Source organism: Garra rufa, chromosome 17, assembly GCF_049309525.1.
Source record: "Garra rufa chromosome 17, GarRuf1.0, whole genome shotgun sequence".
NCBI classification, from domain to species: Eukaryota; Metazoa; Chordata; class Actinopteri; order Cypriniformes; family Cyprinidae; genus Garra; species Garra rufa.
The window spans coordinates 37,843,314-37,858,245 of record NC_133377.1 but is presented as its reverse complement, the minus strand read 5'-3'; the positions used below and the strand labels follow the sequence as shown (position 1 = coordinate 37,858,245).

General features: G+C 34.4%; 1 protein-coding gene across 3 annotated transcripts in view; it reads left to right on the top strand.

Moving 5' to 3' along the window:
* The window catches only part of LOC141289272 (glutamate receptor ionotropic, kainate 5), a 134,539-nt gene that overhangs the window by 105,256 nt on the left and 14,351 nt on the right, over positions 1-14,932 (top strand). For all 3 annotated transcript variants that reach the window (XM_073821397.1, XM_073821398.1, XM_073821396.1), the window contains exons 15-19: positions 3,927-4,040; positions 5,635-5,744; positions 5,875-6,048; positions 11,454-11,619; positions 13,837-14,062. In XM_073821397.1, the coding sequence (XP_073677498.1) occupies positions 3,927-4,040; positions 5,635-5,744; positions 5,875-6,048; positions 11,454-11,619; positions 13,837-14,062 (790 nt within the window). The remainder of the gene's footprint in view (positions 1-3,926; positions 4,041-5,634; positions 5,745-5,874; positions 6,049-11,453; positions 11,620-13,836; positions 14,063-14,932) is intronic.

The window sequence follows — 14,932 nt, the reverse complement described above, 5'->3', positions numbered from 1 at the left end:
TATATATACACACACACACTACCAGTCAGAGGTTTTGACACACTTCCCTATTTCTTATATATATATATATATATATATATATATATATATATATATATATATATATATATATATATATATATACTGCTGTTCATATTTTGGAATCAGTAAGATTTTTAATGGTTTCTTATATTCATCAAGGCTGCACGTTGTGAAATATTATTTCATTTAAAATAATTTTTTTTTCTATATGAAAATATTTTAAAATGTAATTTATTCCTGTGATACAAAGCTACATTTTCTACACCATTACTCCAGTCTTTAGTGTCACATGATCCTTCAGAAATCATTCTAATATGCTGATTTATTATCAATTTTGAAAACAGTTGTGCTGCTTAATATTTCTTTGGAACATGTGATTTTTTTATTTTAACAGGATTCTTTAACAAATAAAAAGTCGAAAAGAACTTTATTTAAAATAAAAATCTTTTGTAATAGTATAAACTACCATCTAAAAGTTTGGGGACAGTTCAATTTAAGAAATTAATACTTTTATTTAGCAAGGATGTGTTAAGTTGATAAAAAGTGATAGCTAAGATTAAATTAAATATTTTGAATACATGCTGTTCTTTTTAACCATTTATTCATCAAGAATCCTGAAAAAAGAATTACAGGTTCCAAAAAATATATTATTTTTGAAGAATCATGTGACACTGAAAATGGCTGATAAAAATTCACAGGAATAAATTCTATTTTTAAAATATATTAATATAGAACACCATTATTTTAAACTGTAATAATATTTCACAATATTATAATTTTTTGTTTTTGTATTTTTGATCAAATAAATGCAGCCTTGATGAGCAAATCTTTAAAAAACATAAAAAATCGTACTGATCCCAAACTTTTGAGCAGCAGTGTGAATGATATATATATATATTTTGGGTAACACTTTACAATAAGGTTCCTTAGTTAACATTAGTTAACCACATTAGTTAACATGAACTAATAATGAACTGCACTTATACAGCATTTATTAATCTTTGATAATGTTAATTTCAACATTTACTAATACATCATTAAAATCTTGTTAACATTAGTTAATGCAGCGTGAACTAACATGAACAAACACTGAACAACTGTATTTTCGTTAACTAACGTTAATGAAGATTAACAAATGTATTGCTCATGGTTAGTTCATGTTAGTTAGTACATTAACTAATGTTTAACAAATGAACCTTATTGTAAAGTGTTACCAATTTGGACAACTTTAAAGGCGATTTTCTCAATATTTTGATTTATTTGCACCCTCAGATTCCAGATTTTCAAATAGCATCTCAGCCAAATATTGTCCTATCCTAACAAACCATACATCAATGGAAACCTTATTTATTCAGCTTTCAGATTTCACATTTGACCCTTATGACTTGTGGTCCACGGTCAGATATACATGCACACTCAACAACAGCTCCAGCTCCTTCAAAACTAAAGAATGTATACAATTCACTTTGTCATTAAGATTTATTTGTTCTAGGTAAAGAAAGAAATACCAAATCTGCTTGCACATTGTTGGATAAAAAAGGGGGAAAAGGGAGACATGCATGAGTGCAATCAAATTCATAAATTCATATTAAGATTAATGTTTTAAAAATAACATTTTGAAAACAGAAATATTACAGATATAAATAACTGAACAGATCTGCCAGCAGATGCAGCAAGACACTGATTTAATTACTGAATCATTTCATTGATTTGATTTATTCGAACAGATGGTTCATTCAGAAATAAAGCAAGCGACTCTCTGTTTGAATGGGAAATTGAATCATTTCACTAGATTCGTTTAAAAACGCAGGTTCATTGATAAACGAAACACCGCTGTGTTTCAGACTACTTTTGACGACGAAATAGAGCAAAATCAGGCAATAGTGTTATAGTCAGACAATGAAAGTCATTTAATAATAACTTCTTATTTACTTAACTGCTGTATTAAATAATATCTCATTTACAAAGTATTTACAAAGAAAGTATTAAAAGCTGTCACTCGGTTCGAAGTCCTTGTGTTCTTTTGCGTGATGCTTTTGAAGATGCTTGATTAAATTTGTGGTGTTGTAATTCGAAACACTACTTCAACCTCTTGAAACTTTGGCCTTGCAAATATTACAATTTGCAGTGCTACTAGATGCTGTATCAAGAGTAAAATATTTCCAGATCAGGGACATGTTTACCGCGCTGAGGTACAGTAGACTTTGCATGTAAAAGTTCCCTCTGAACTCGCCTGTCACACTCACGTCACATGTGGTTGTGTAAGCAGCGCAACGTATTGTAAATGTATTTTATTTTTAAGGCAATGTTTTAAAATAATTGTGTTCTTGTATGAATTATTATAGTTTTTACAGTAGACCATTATTTCTTGCTATTTATTTAATCAAACTCTGGTAACGTATCGAATTTGGATCGGTCACGCATCACCGATATCCGATCCATTCAAAAAGCTTGGATCGGCGTCGATACCGATCCAGAGTATCGGGTCAATGCAACCCTAATTATTATAAGGTTCAACACTGCACAAATAACAGCATGTAAAAGCAAGTTTGTTTGGTAGTTCAGCTACTGTCACACTACTAAAAAATGCAGTTAAGTTAGTAGCCTCACTACTTTCCGTTAGTTGCTGTAACATTCACCCCCTCCTCCTGGAGGAAGGAAAGAAAAAGGGCAAAATAATGCCACAGTGGGGTTTTTTTATTCATTATTGTTCTTTTCCTTCCTCAGGAACTTTCACTCTAGAGCTTTTTTTATTCTCTCCCCTTCATTTTTCATGCGTATCCCTCGTTCCCTTAATCTCTCAAGGGCACAATATTCCCTGTGTCCTCGCTGGAAGCCTGTCTTTACTGTCTCTCTGTTCTTAACCATTCCTCGTCGCCCCCTTTCTGTATCTGTTTCTTCTCTCAAGGACCGTCGCTTTATTTCTCCCCCTCGCTCTTTCCGTTTTCATAGGGCTGTATTGCACTCTTTAGCCCTGTTTCTCTATCTCTCTCTCCTTCCCCGTAATAAATAAATCTCTTTCTTTTTACCCAAGGACTCTCATATCGAATTCTTCCATCAACCCAGGCTTCTTCCAGTGCACTTACATCCCTTTATTATCTGTCCATTCATCCATCCAGCTGTCCAGCCTTGACTTTCCCCTTTTCAATTCTTCGCCCCTTCTCTGTGCTCCTTCTCCTTGTGCTAAATATCCTTTTTCTTTTCTCTGCCACTCCTTGTCTTCATCAATGAGGCTCAGATAATGTCAGAGGCTTTTCTTCTCGAGTGCTTCTTGAAACCAAGGTCAATGTTTAGCGTGGGAACACATGTGGAGCACAACATGAAACCAAATCACAGGCCTGCTTCCACTCGAGCATTTTACAACTGACACAGCTGTATGTTAATGAGTGCTTAAGTTATCACCACAACAGACAGGGTTCGTAGTTTGTAGTATTCAGTAAAAGTTACAATATAAAAGCCCTGAAACATACTGTAGGTGTACCGGAAATGCATCAGGTTTATTGGGGGTCATTTTTAAAATACTTTTTCTTCTGCGCCTTTCAGATGTTTTAATTGGTTTCAAATTGTAGAGGAAGTTCACGTATGCCTGAATTTACTCAGTAAGACTTCAGGCATTTCGTCTAAGGTTTTTGTATAAGCTTATCTAATATTAGAGCACTTATTTTTGTGTTAAAGAAATCGAAATAGGCTTTTGTGTCTTTCGCTGTAGTTCAAGTCCGTTTGACGTCATTTATGTGCAACTTTATACCAATTAACTCTGTTATTAGACAGCATGGGGACACATACTTCTGTGAATGTAATTTCCGCAATAGTATTGGTTACCAAAAATACCAAATAAACAAAAACTCCTGTTTAGAGCATTATATCAAACTGGCATTGCTAATTCTCTCCTTTTCTCTTTGCAGAAAGCGGATTTGGCGGTGGCTGGGTTTACTATCACATCGGAGAGGGAGAAGGTCATCGATTTCTCCAAACCTTTCATGAACCTTGGCATTAGTATCCTGTACCGCGTACACATAGTAAGACACATTTGTAATATACTGATCTGTGACTGTACGATATTGATTTTTATATACTGGAAGTTATTTAATATGCAACTAATAGCTCCAACAGTGAAGTTCAATTTAATAAAAGTAAATGAAATGTTTAAACACTCAATATATTATGCTTGGCTTTTGTTTCTGGGTTCCAACAAGTAAAAAAAATACAAAACTATATTATTATTATGATTAGATGCTTTTGAATAGTTTGAATTGAATAAGGGGATCAGTACAATTTTTAATGTATTTTAAATATGTTTAATGCTCATCAAGGCTGTTTATTTAATTAAAAATATAGAAAATAAATTAATATGGTTAAATATTATTATAATATAAAACAACATTCTTCTATTTTAATATGCAATAAAAGTCGAATTTATTTCTGTGATCAAAGATGAATTTTTCAGCATCACTACTCCTGTATTAAGTGTCACATTAACCTTCAGAATTGATTCTAATATGCTGATTTATTATCACTGGTGGAAACAGTTGTGTTTCTTAATATTTTTTGGAACCTGAGATCTTTTTTTAGGATTCTTTGATGAATAAAAAGTTAAAAAGAGTAGCATTTTTTAAAATAGAAATCTTTTCTAACAATATACATGACTTTTCAAAAGTTTGGGGTCGGTACATTTTTATTCTTTCTTTTTTTGATTTTTGTTCAGCAAGGATGTGTTATATTGATAAAAAAAAGTGATAGCAAAGACTTATATTGTCAGAAAAGATGTATATTTTTTAACTATTTTTTTCAAAGATTTCAGAAAAAAAGTATCACAGGTTCCAAAAACATATTTGGCAGCACAACTGTTGCCAACATTGATAATTCTAATAATAAATCAGCATATTAGGATGATTTCTAAATGACTGATGAAAATTCAGCTTTGCATCACAGAAAAAAAAGTTACAAATCTTGATTTTATTATAATTATTGTTATGATTCATTTTTTTCCCCTCAGTTATTATTTCCAGTGTCTATTTTTTAATCATTACTATGTAATTTAACAATTTCTTGAGAAAAAAGAAAAAAGGCAAATTAAACTGTTTTACATATATTTTTACCACTTTTGACCATAGTAAAATCTGAAAACATACTGAAAATAACATTTGTGGAAATCTCCAGTTCATTCCTATGGGGCGTGCTGAACCACTTGTCTGAATTAGTAACAACCATAGTGCTTAGTGAAGAATTTTCAGAAGATTTATTTGAATTATTATTCATTTCTTGCATGAAAATGCATTTCTGTAGCTCAAAGAGTAAAGCCTAGTGTGAGTACAATGGCGTCAGTTCCAAGAGAAGACATGAATTGATCAAATGTACACCTTTAATGCATTGTACGTCGCTTCGGATAAAAGCACCTGTCTGATGCATAATGCATAAATGCATATATGAAAACTTGTGCGTAATGTTTTGTCCGTATCAAAAACAAACTTTTACCCAATCTTCATATGAAAGCTTGCACTAAACAGAACAACAACAAACAGCAATTGTATCAGGAAAAGCTTTCAACTGTGGAGAGCCTCTGCCTGTTGAAGTGGTAACAGCATTGTTTGTATTGTTTATGTGTTTCTACAGGGCAGGAAGCCAGGTTATTTCTCCTTCTTGGATCCCTTTTCGCCAGCTGTCTGGCTATTTATGCTTTTAGCCTATCTGGCCGTTAGCTGTGTGCTCTTCCTGGCTGCCAGGTAGCACATTGTCACTCAATACACACAGATCTATTTTGAATATCATTATATTCACAGTCCAGTGTTCTTCCTGAAGTAACAGTAGTCTGTCTTCGGCTTCTTTGTTTGTTTCTTTCCCTCCCTCCATCAGGCTGAGTCCGTACGAGTGGTACAACCCTTTTCCGTGTTTGCGGGACCGCAGGGACCTGCTGGAGAATCAGTACACGCTGGGGAACAGCCTGTGGTTCCCGATCGGTGGTTTCATGCAGCAGGGCTCAGAGATCATGCCCCGGGCTCTGTCCACACGCTGTGTCAGCGGTGTTTGGTGAGTGTGGTGGTGTTTCACACTTCCTTTGAGGCGTAAGAAACCATGCAGGAAGTGTATGCATGTGTAAAGACACTCCTTTACGCCGAGTGGAATATCAGTATTGACACGAGCTGGTTCTGCACACATGATCCAAAAGCTTTTATGGCTGGAATACACTACACAATTTTTGTCACAATTTACAGTCTGGAGAAGTTGATGCTAGTTGCCAAAAGTCAGAGCCAATATTTAGATTTAGAGCTGACAGGTTTCATAGAAAATCACATAGTGAATGATAGTCACAGACTAAGATTTTTTTAGCTTCAGACTATGATTCAGTCTAGTCCGTGGATATGTAGAGTCTGCTAGTTTTGTTTATAGCAAAGGAAAACCAGTTTCCTCTTGGCTTATATCGAAATGCTTTGCAATTTTCTTTGTTTTGTACTTCTAATGACTGATGTTTTGTTTTGCTCTCTTCACTGCGTTTTCGTCACTTTTCATTGGAGATTACGCTATGCCTACTAGGAGTGGGAATCTTCAGGCACTTCACAATCCGATCTGATTCTGATTCTGGGAGTCATGATCCGATTCCAAAAAGTTTCTTGATCTACATTCTTTCCCCAAAATTATACAAAATGTATATTTTAATGTATTATTTAAAATAAGTGTTCTTTAAGTATCCGAAAGTTACAGACAATAGTTTTTGTTTTTTCTTTTTTCCTCAGCATTATTGCCGTTTGATTATTACTGATGAGACAGTGGTAGCTTTAACAGGCTGCATTCAAACTAATGCACAGATCTATTTCAATATAGCAGATGTTTTGTCCTGCTCTGAAAACATAACTGACTGTAAGTACATCAATTTCATATAAAAGTATTCAAAAATGCAAGTGCATTTAACCGCAGCCCCAATCAAGCTTTAGGACGAACGAGAGTTCCGTGCATCTTTAGTACTGTATTCTAAACAGCATAAATGAAAACATATCTAAAGTAAAACATATTGGGTGGAGGCACACACTGTCAAGCAATGCACACGGTGCAAATTCTGTGCAATGAAGCCCACTGCGTCTCTAGCGTGCACATGTGCCATATGCGTGGGAAAAAAAACAAGCTCAGAATTGTTGACGAGAGAATCACGATGTATCAGAGAATCCTATTTTTTCCCCCACCCCTTATACTTACGCCAGTATTTCATCCGCTGGAATGCCACTCTCTCATGAATGCACGTACAAAAGCTAGTGGAAGCTAGGGTTTACGGCTTATAAAGTTTTAAATGTGGATATTTTTTCTTAGACAAACATCCAATTTGCTTCTGAAGGCCTTTATTAACCTCCCTGGAGCTGTGTGGAACACTTTTTATGATGGATGGGTGTGCTTTATTGGACTTCAAAATCTCAACACCAGTTCACTGTCATTATAAAGCTTGAAAGAGCCAGGACACTTTTTTACATAACTCAGAAGTTCATATACACTTGGTTTTGAGGGTGAGTAAATCATGGGGTCGTTTTCATTTTGGACTATCCCTAACTTTAGATTTAAAAAATGAGAAATGTTGTAATTAAAGTATTTATAAATATATAAAAAATAAAACAGATGCACTTTACATGTAGATTTTTCTATATACTATATATAAATATATAGTATATATATAGTTTCTATGTACTATATATATAAGAGGGATCATACAAAATGCATGTTATTTTTTATTTAGCACTGACCTGAATAGGGTATTTCACATAAAATACGTTTACATATAGTCCATAAGAGAAAATAATAGCAGAATTTATAAAAATGACCCCATTTAAAAGTTTACATAGACTTTTTTGTAGTGACAGTTGTTCATGAGTCCTTTGTTTGTCCTGAACAGTTAAACTGCCCACTGTTCTTCAGAAAAATTCTTACCACAATTTCTTTAGTTTTTTCAGCTTTTTTGTGATTTTTTGTGCATTTTTGAGATCCATATTTTCACACTGAGGACAACTGAGGGACTCATATGAAACTACAAATTTTACAAAAGGTTCAAACGCTCACTAATGCTTCAGATGGAAATACAATGTATTAAGAGCCGGGGGTGAAAACTTTTGAACATAATGAAGATGTGTACATTTTTCTTATTTTGCCTAAATATCTTTTTTTTTTTTCATTTAGTACTGCCCTTCAGAAGCTACAGAAGATACTTACATGTTACCCAGAAGACAAAAAGTAAATTTACCCTGATCTTCAAATTCAAAATGTTTTCACCCCCTGACTCTTAATGCATTGAGTTTTCTTCTGAAGCATCAGTGAGCGTTTGAACCTTCTGTAATAGTTGCATATGAGTCCCTCAGTTGTCCTCTGTGTGAAAAGATGGATCTCAAAATCATACCCTTTCCAAAGGTTCAAATACACAAAAATGAAAAACCAAAGAAATTGTGGGTACTGAAGGATTTTTCTGAAGATCAGCGGGCAGTTTAACTGTTTAGGACAAACACGAGACTTCTATCACTAAATAAAAAAATTGTTAGAATATGATTCTTAAATGGTTAGATTTTCCAGACATTTCCAGAATTGCTCAGTTTTGTGGTTTTGTCCCAACCCAGATTTTTAACATCTCTTTTATAATTAATATATTTAAAGTGTTCAAAAATCATGAAAATGTAATTTGTAGTTTTTTTTTTTTCAAATTTAGTGAATTTCTATAAGCAATATTACCATTACACAAAATATTTTAAAAGTTTTACCAAAGAAAAAAAAATCTATATTTTGCCTTAGAAAATGAGATGTGACAACAGAGAGAGAAAATAGTTAAAAGGTCAGAAATGTCATTCATTTTTGTGATTAAGAAATAAGTAATTAAGAAATAAATAATTAATTTAATTTGTATAAATATTTATATATTTAATTGACTGCAGTCTGGTAAAATCAACACATACATTTGACCAAAATCTACTTAAAGGTTGATTAAGATCAGCTCTTTATTTCAAGACATGTTTAAACATAAATTAAATACAGTTGGAGGAAGGTTAATTTTGTAAGATTTCATATTAGGTGCCTCTCACTGAATATCCACTTATTTGTTTGAGTTGTTTTTATTTATTTTTTGCCCAAGCGACTAAAAAAATGACCTACTTGGTGTGAAATTTTTCTGCAGGGCAGATTTTCACACATGGCGATATATTATTGCAATTTATCATGAACTGAAAATCTGTTCTCTGTGTAAAGAGACCATTAAGAGTGTTTCTTTTTCTCACTTATTGAAAGTTTGTTTGGGCATGTTTGTTTTGTGTGCCGACATACTGTATATTGTGTGCCTCACTCATTTCTAGATTAGTCTCCCACCTCGAATCGTGTTACTCTTAGTTCATTTTGCTCTTCTGCTATCAAGTCCAGCTGTCTTCTGTTCCATCTCTTCAATTTCTGTCTTGAGGTCATTTAAGTTGAACAACCACTTTTAGGAAGAGTAACAATGGAGTTGAAATGATTGGATCTGTGCATGCAGTGGAAGCCAAATGTTTAATCATCTGTGGTGTGAATAAACACAATAGAAGTGACTTTAATCCCACACTGGGCTGACCCAGAAAGCAGAGAGCTGGCGTCTATCTCTGCTGCGTCCCTCAGCACGGCTCTAACTCCGTGATGCTCTGGGGGACGTGTGTCTGCAATTTGGTGTACTTTCATTTTGATAAAGAGCTTTTACTAAATGACAAGTAACTAATCTGGCTGTTTGTGTATTTTTGGAGGGCAGTCTCTTTAGAAAAGTTTAAAATGCATCACCGGTCTCATGAAAGCTCTCTCTCTCTGCGGACGTCAGGAGTTTTCTTTCATCTGGCCATGATTCACTGCGCTGAGGAGCTCCATGCTTGTGTTTGGAAGGGCTCTTCAACTTCCTTCTGGAAATGCCTTAGACAAGTTTTTTTTTTTTTCAAGAAATCAATACTTTTATTCAGCAAGGATGCATTAAAGTGATCAAAAGTGACAATAAAGACATGTATAATATTCTGAAAGATTCTATTTGAAATAAAAGCTGTTCCTTTTCATTTTCAAAAAGAATTAAGAAATAAATATTATTAGTTTCTATCTATCTGTCTGTCTGTCTGTCTGTCTGTCTGTCTGTCTGTCTGTCTGTCTGTCTATCATCTGTCTGTCTGTCTGTCTGTCTGTCTGTCTGTCTGTCTGTCTGTCTGTCTGTCTGTCTGTCTGTCTGTCTATCATCTATTTATCTGTCTGTCTGTCTGTCTGTCTGTCTGTCTGTCTGTCTGTCTGTCTGTCTATCATCTATCTGTCTGTCTGTCTGTCTGTCTGTCTGTCTGTCTGTCTATCATCTATCTATCTGTCTGTCTGTCTGTCTGTCTGTCTGTCTGTCTATCATCTATCTGTCTGTCTGTCTGTCTGTCTGTCTGTCTGTCTGTCTGTCTGTCTGTCTGTCTGTCTGTCTATCATCTATCTGTCTGTCTGTCTGTCTGTCTGTCTGTCTGTCTGTCTGTCTGTCTGTCTGTCTGTCTGTCTGTCTGTCTGTCTGTCTGTCATCTGTCTGTCTGTCTGTCTGTCTGTCTGTCTGTCTGTCTGTCTGTCTGTCTGTCTGTCTGTCTGTCTGTCTATATGTCTGTCTGTCTGTCTGTCCATATATCTGTCTATGTATCTAACTGTCTGTCTGTCTGTCTGTCTGTCTGTCTGTCTATCTATCTGTCTATCTGTATGTCTATATATATGTCTGTCTGTCCATATATCTGTCTATGTATCTAACTGTCTGTCTGTCTGTCTGTCTGTCTGTCTGTCTGTCTGTCTGTCTATATATCTGTCTGTCTATGTATATATCTGTCTGTCTGTCTATCTGTCTGTCTGTCTGTCTGTCTGTCTGTCTGTCTATCTGTCTATCTGTCTGTCTATATATATGTCTGTCTGCCTGTCTGTCTGCCTGTCTGTCTGTCTGTCTGTCTGTCTGTCTATATATATGTCTGTCTGTCTATCTATCTGTCTGTCTGTCTGTCTGTCTGTCTATGTATCTATCTATCTGTCTGTTTTTCTGTCTGTCTGTCTGTCTGTCTGTCTGTCTGTCTGTCTGTCTATAGTTTACAAAATTGGAATGATCTAATTTTTGCAGATAACATTGGTTGGAACATTTGTCATAAACATTGGTTAATGTGTATTTGGCTTTTTTTATTTGTTGTATTTTTTAAAGGTGTCACCATGCCTTTAATTAATTACAGATAATTCAACAGAGAGTTTGCAAACACTATTTATACATTTATTTTATATAGCTGTTTTGCATTTCAGGAAAGCAGGTTCATCTTGTCGACATTGCAGCTGGGGTGTTTTCAGTATTCCACTGAAAGATGTTTGTGTGTGTCAACAAATCTGCACACAGATGTGTCTAATGTAAACATCTGTCTTTAATATACATGATGTGTAATCAAAAAAAAAAATGTGTTTCTGTCTGTCTGAAACAGGTGGGCATTCACGCTGATCATCATATCCTCCTACACAGCGAACCTTGCAGCTTTTCTGACAGTCCAGAGGATGGAGGTGCCAATTGAGTCTGCTGATGACTTGGCCGATCAGACGAACATCCAGTATGGGACTATTCAAGGAGGAAGTACTATGACCTTCTTCATGGTACGTATGTACTTGTTGGTGTGAAATATGCGTGTGTGTGATTGGATTCACTGGCCTACCATATGTGCACATGTGATGTCATAATGCATCACTTCCTGTTTATGGCGGCAGTTGGACAAGTGAATCATATTCAAGCCCACACGGAATCTGTGCCGGCTAAATTTCAAAGAAAGCTTTAGATTTCCGAAACACTGTTCATTCATAAAACTCCATAATCCATAATACTGTGAAATATTTTTGAACTACAACTGTTATATTAATCACTGTTTTCTATGGAAGCCTGTTTCCACTACTGAATAAAATAAAATAAAAAAGAAGATAATTGCAACTTTTTATCTCACAGCTTTTTTCTTGCAACAGTGAGATATAAAAACACTGTGCCTTTTATTCTTGCAATTGCGAGTTTATATCTTGCAATTCTGACTTTATAACATGCAATTGTGAGAAAAAAAGTAAGAATTGTGATTATCTACAGTAGCAAACTTTATTTCTCTCTCGAGTTTATATCCCACTATTCTGACTTCATACCTTACAATTGTGAGTTTATATCCCACTATTTTGACTCTATACCTTGCAATTGTGACTTTATATCCCACTATTCTGGCTTTATAACTCGCAATTGCAGGTTTATATCACACAATTCTGACTTTATGACTCACACTTCACAATTCTGTGAAAAAATGTCAGAATTTAGAGATGTAGTAATGTGGGGGTTTTTTTTAGTGGTGCAAATTGGCTTTCATAGTTTTCTGTTTGAATTAGTTTTAAAGAGTAATTTATTCCTCTGATGGCAAATCTGAATTTATTCCAGTCTTTATTATCACATGATCCTTCAGAAATAAGTTTAATATGCTGATTTTCTGTTTTAGAATATTTCTATTATTTTAGAATATTAACATTGAAAACAGTTGCATTTTGGAAGCTGATTTTATGATCAATAGAATGTTTAAAATAACAGCATTTATTTAAAATAGAAATGTTGGGAACAGTATAAATGTCTTTACTGTCACTTTTGATTGATATAATGCATCCTTGCTACATAAATGTATTCATTAATACATTAATTTTAGTAATATGAATAAATAAAAATAAATATTAAATAATAAATATTAACACTTAATAAACATTTTTAAAAATTAATAATTATTAGTAATACAGAAATTAATTCATATTTTTTTAATATTGATATTTGTGACCTTGGACCACAAATATCAATATTAAAAAATATGAATAAATATGATTTTTTTTTTAAATTGAGATTTATATCATCTGAATGCTGAATGAATAAGCTTTCCATTGATGTATGGTTTCTCAGGACAATATTTGGCCAAGATACAACTATTTGAAAATCTGGAATCTGAGGATTTCGCCTTTAATGTTGTCCAAATGAAGTTCTTAGAAATGCATATTACTAATCAACAATTAAGTTTTGATATATTTACGGCAGGAAATTTACCAAATATCTTTGTGGAACATATATTTAATACCCTGATGATTTTTTTGCCATAAAAGAAAAATCGAGAATTTTGACCCATACAATGTATTTTTGGCTATTGCTACAAATATACCTGTGCTGCTTAAGACTGGTCAGTGCATTTCTTCCAGACCTGCTCATAGATACATGTGTTCACAATACAGCTTTTTCAATTACTTATTTTGATTAGTTGCCCAGAAAAGTAGGTGATCAGTATGCAGGTCAATGTTTACCTGATGTAAATAATTTAAAGTATGGGCTGACAAACCAAAGCCAAACCGAACTGTTGTCACCACATATAAAACAAGCACAGATAAAATCATGTAATACACAAATAGTCAAAACAGACGTAAAACTAATCGAGTAGTGTGTGCATGTGCTTTGACTCATGTCATAATGCATCATGTCCTGTTTATGGCAAAAAGCATTTGGCCTAGTGACTCATAGCCACATCCATATTCACACTGGAGGCCAAGTTTACCTTCCCCTCTTACATTAATAATGTATTATCCATCTTTCTTTCACATACATTTTCACTTTCTTTCAATCCGTTACCTTAATCTTGTTCACTCTCAATGTCTGCCAATAAAATGTCTCTTTATTCATTCACCTGTCGCCATGTCACCGCAAATATAATTTCGTCTTTGATTTTTCTCCGTCTTCCAATACTATATCTGTTTCACCTCTTTTTTCTCTCTCCATCTTTTTTTTCCGATGACTTTCGTTGTCGGCGACAAACCCAGAACTCGCGCTACCAGACGTACCAGCGCATGTGGAATTACATGTACTCCAAGCAGCCCAGCGTGTTTGTGAAAAGCACGGAGGAGGGCATAGCGCGGGTGTTAAACTCAAAGTACGCCTTTCTTCTGGAAAGCACTATGAACGAGTACCACCGACGCCTCAACTGCAACCTCACGCAGATCGGAGGCCTGCTGGACACCAAGGGCTACGGCATCGGCATGCCTCTGGGTGAGTAGGGCGGAAGAGAAAGAGAGAGAAAGGCTTCAGGTGGGATATAAAGGTTTAAGAGAAACTAAAATCTGAGTTTAACCTTCTTATATAAGTAGAAATACTTCTGAGTGTCCAGCATGAAGGCCTTTAATGGAGCAAGCATTCGTGTTCATCTAAAAGCAGTGGTAAAAGCAGCAAATGGTGGAAAATGTCTCACAATGTGACTAATAAATTGGACTTTTTTCTTATTCTGAATTTTGCCTCAAATAAATCGCATGGCAACGGGCTTCTATTGCGTCTTTTGAATAGGCATCAATAGAGAAAAATGTGTTTTTAGATGGGGTAATAGAGCGCAGTCAGGGTTTCGGCATAATTACGTTTTGACAGGAATGGCAGTAAAAAAACATTTAAAATTTGAGTTGTGGAAAAAAAAAACACATGATTGAGGACCTTCATACACACAAAAGACTGCTACTGTAAAAGCCGGTTACAAGTAATTTTCCTTACTATACATGGTAAATAAATGTAATGGATCTAATCTTACATTTAATGTTGTTTTACATTAAAATACTGTTACAGTTTAGTTTTTGGAAGTGAAAACAAAGAAGTCACTGCATAATTTATAGTGAGAAAATATCCTGCATGACACTTTAATGCTGTATCGTTGAAGTAACACTTTTTTTCTTATCAGTTATGTACAATAGGATTTTATATGAAAGCCTGTTTCCACTACTAATTAAAAAATAAAGAAAGGTAATTGTGACTTTTTATCTCATAATTCTCTTTTCTCGCAACTGCGAGTTACATTTCTCAATTCAGACTTTTAGTTATCAGAATTGTAAGATATAAACTCGCAATTGCGAGTTATAGTCAGAATTGCAAGGTATA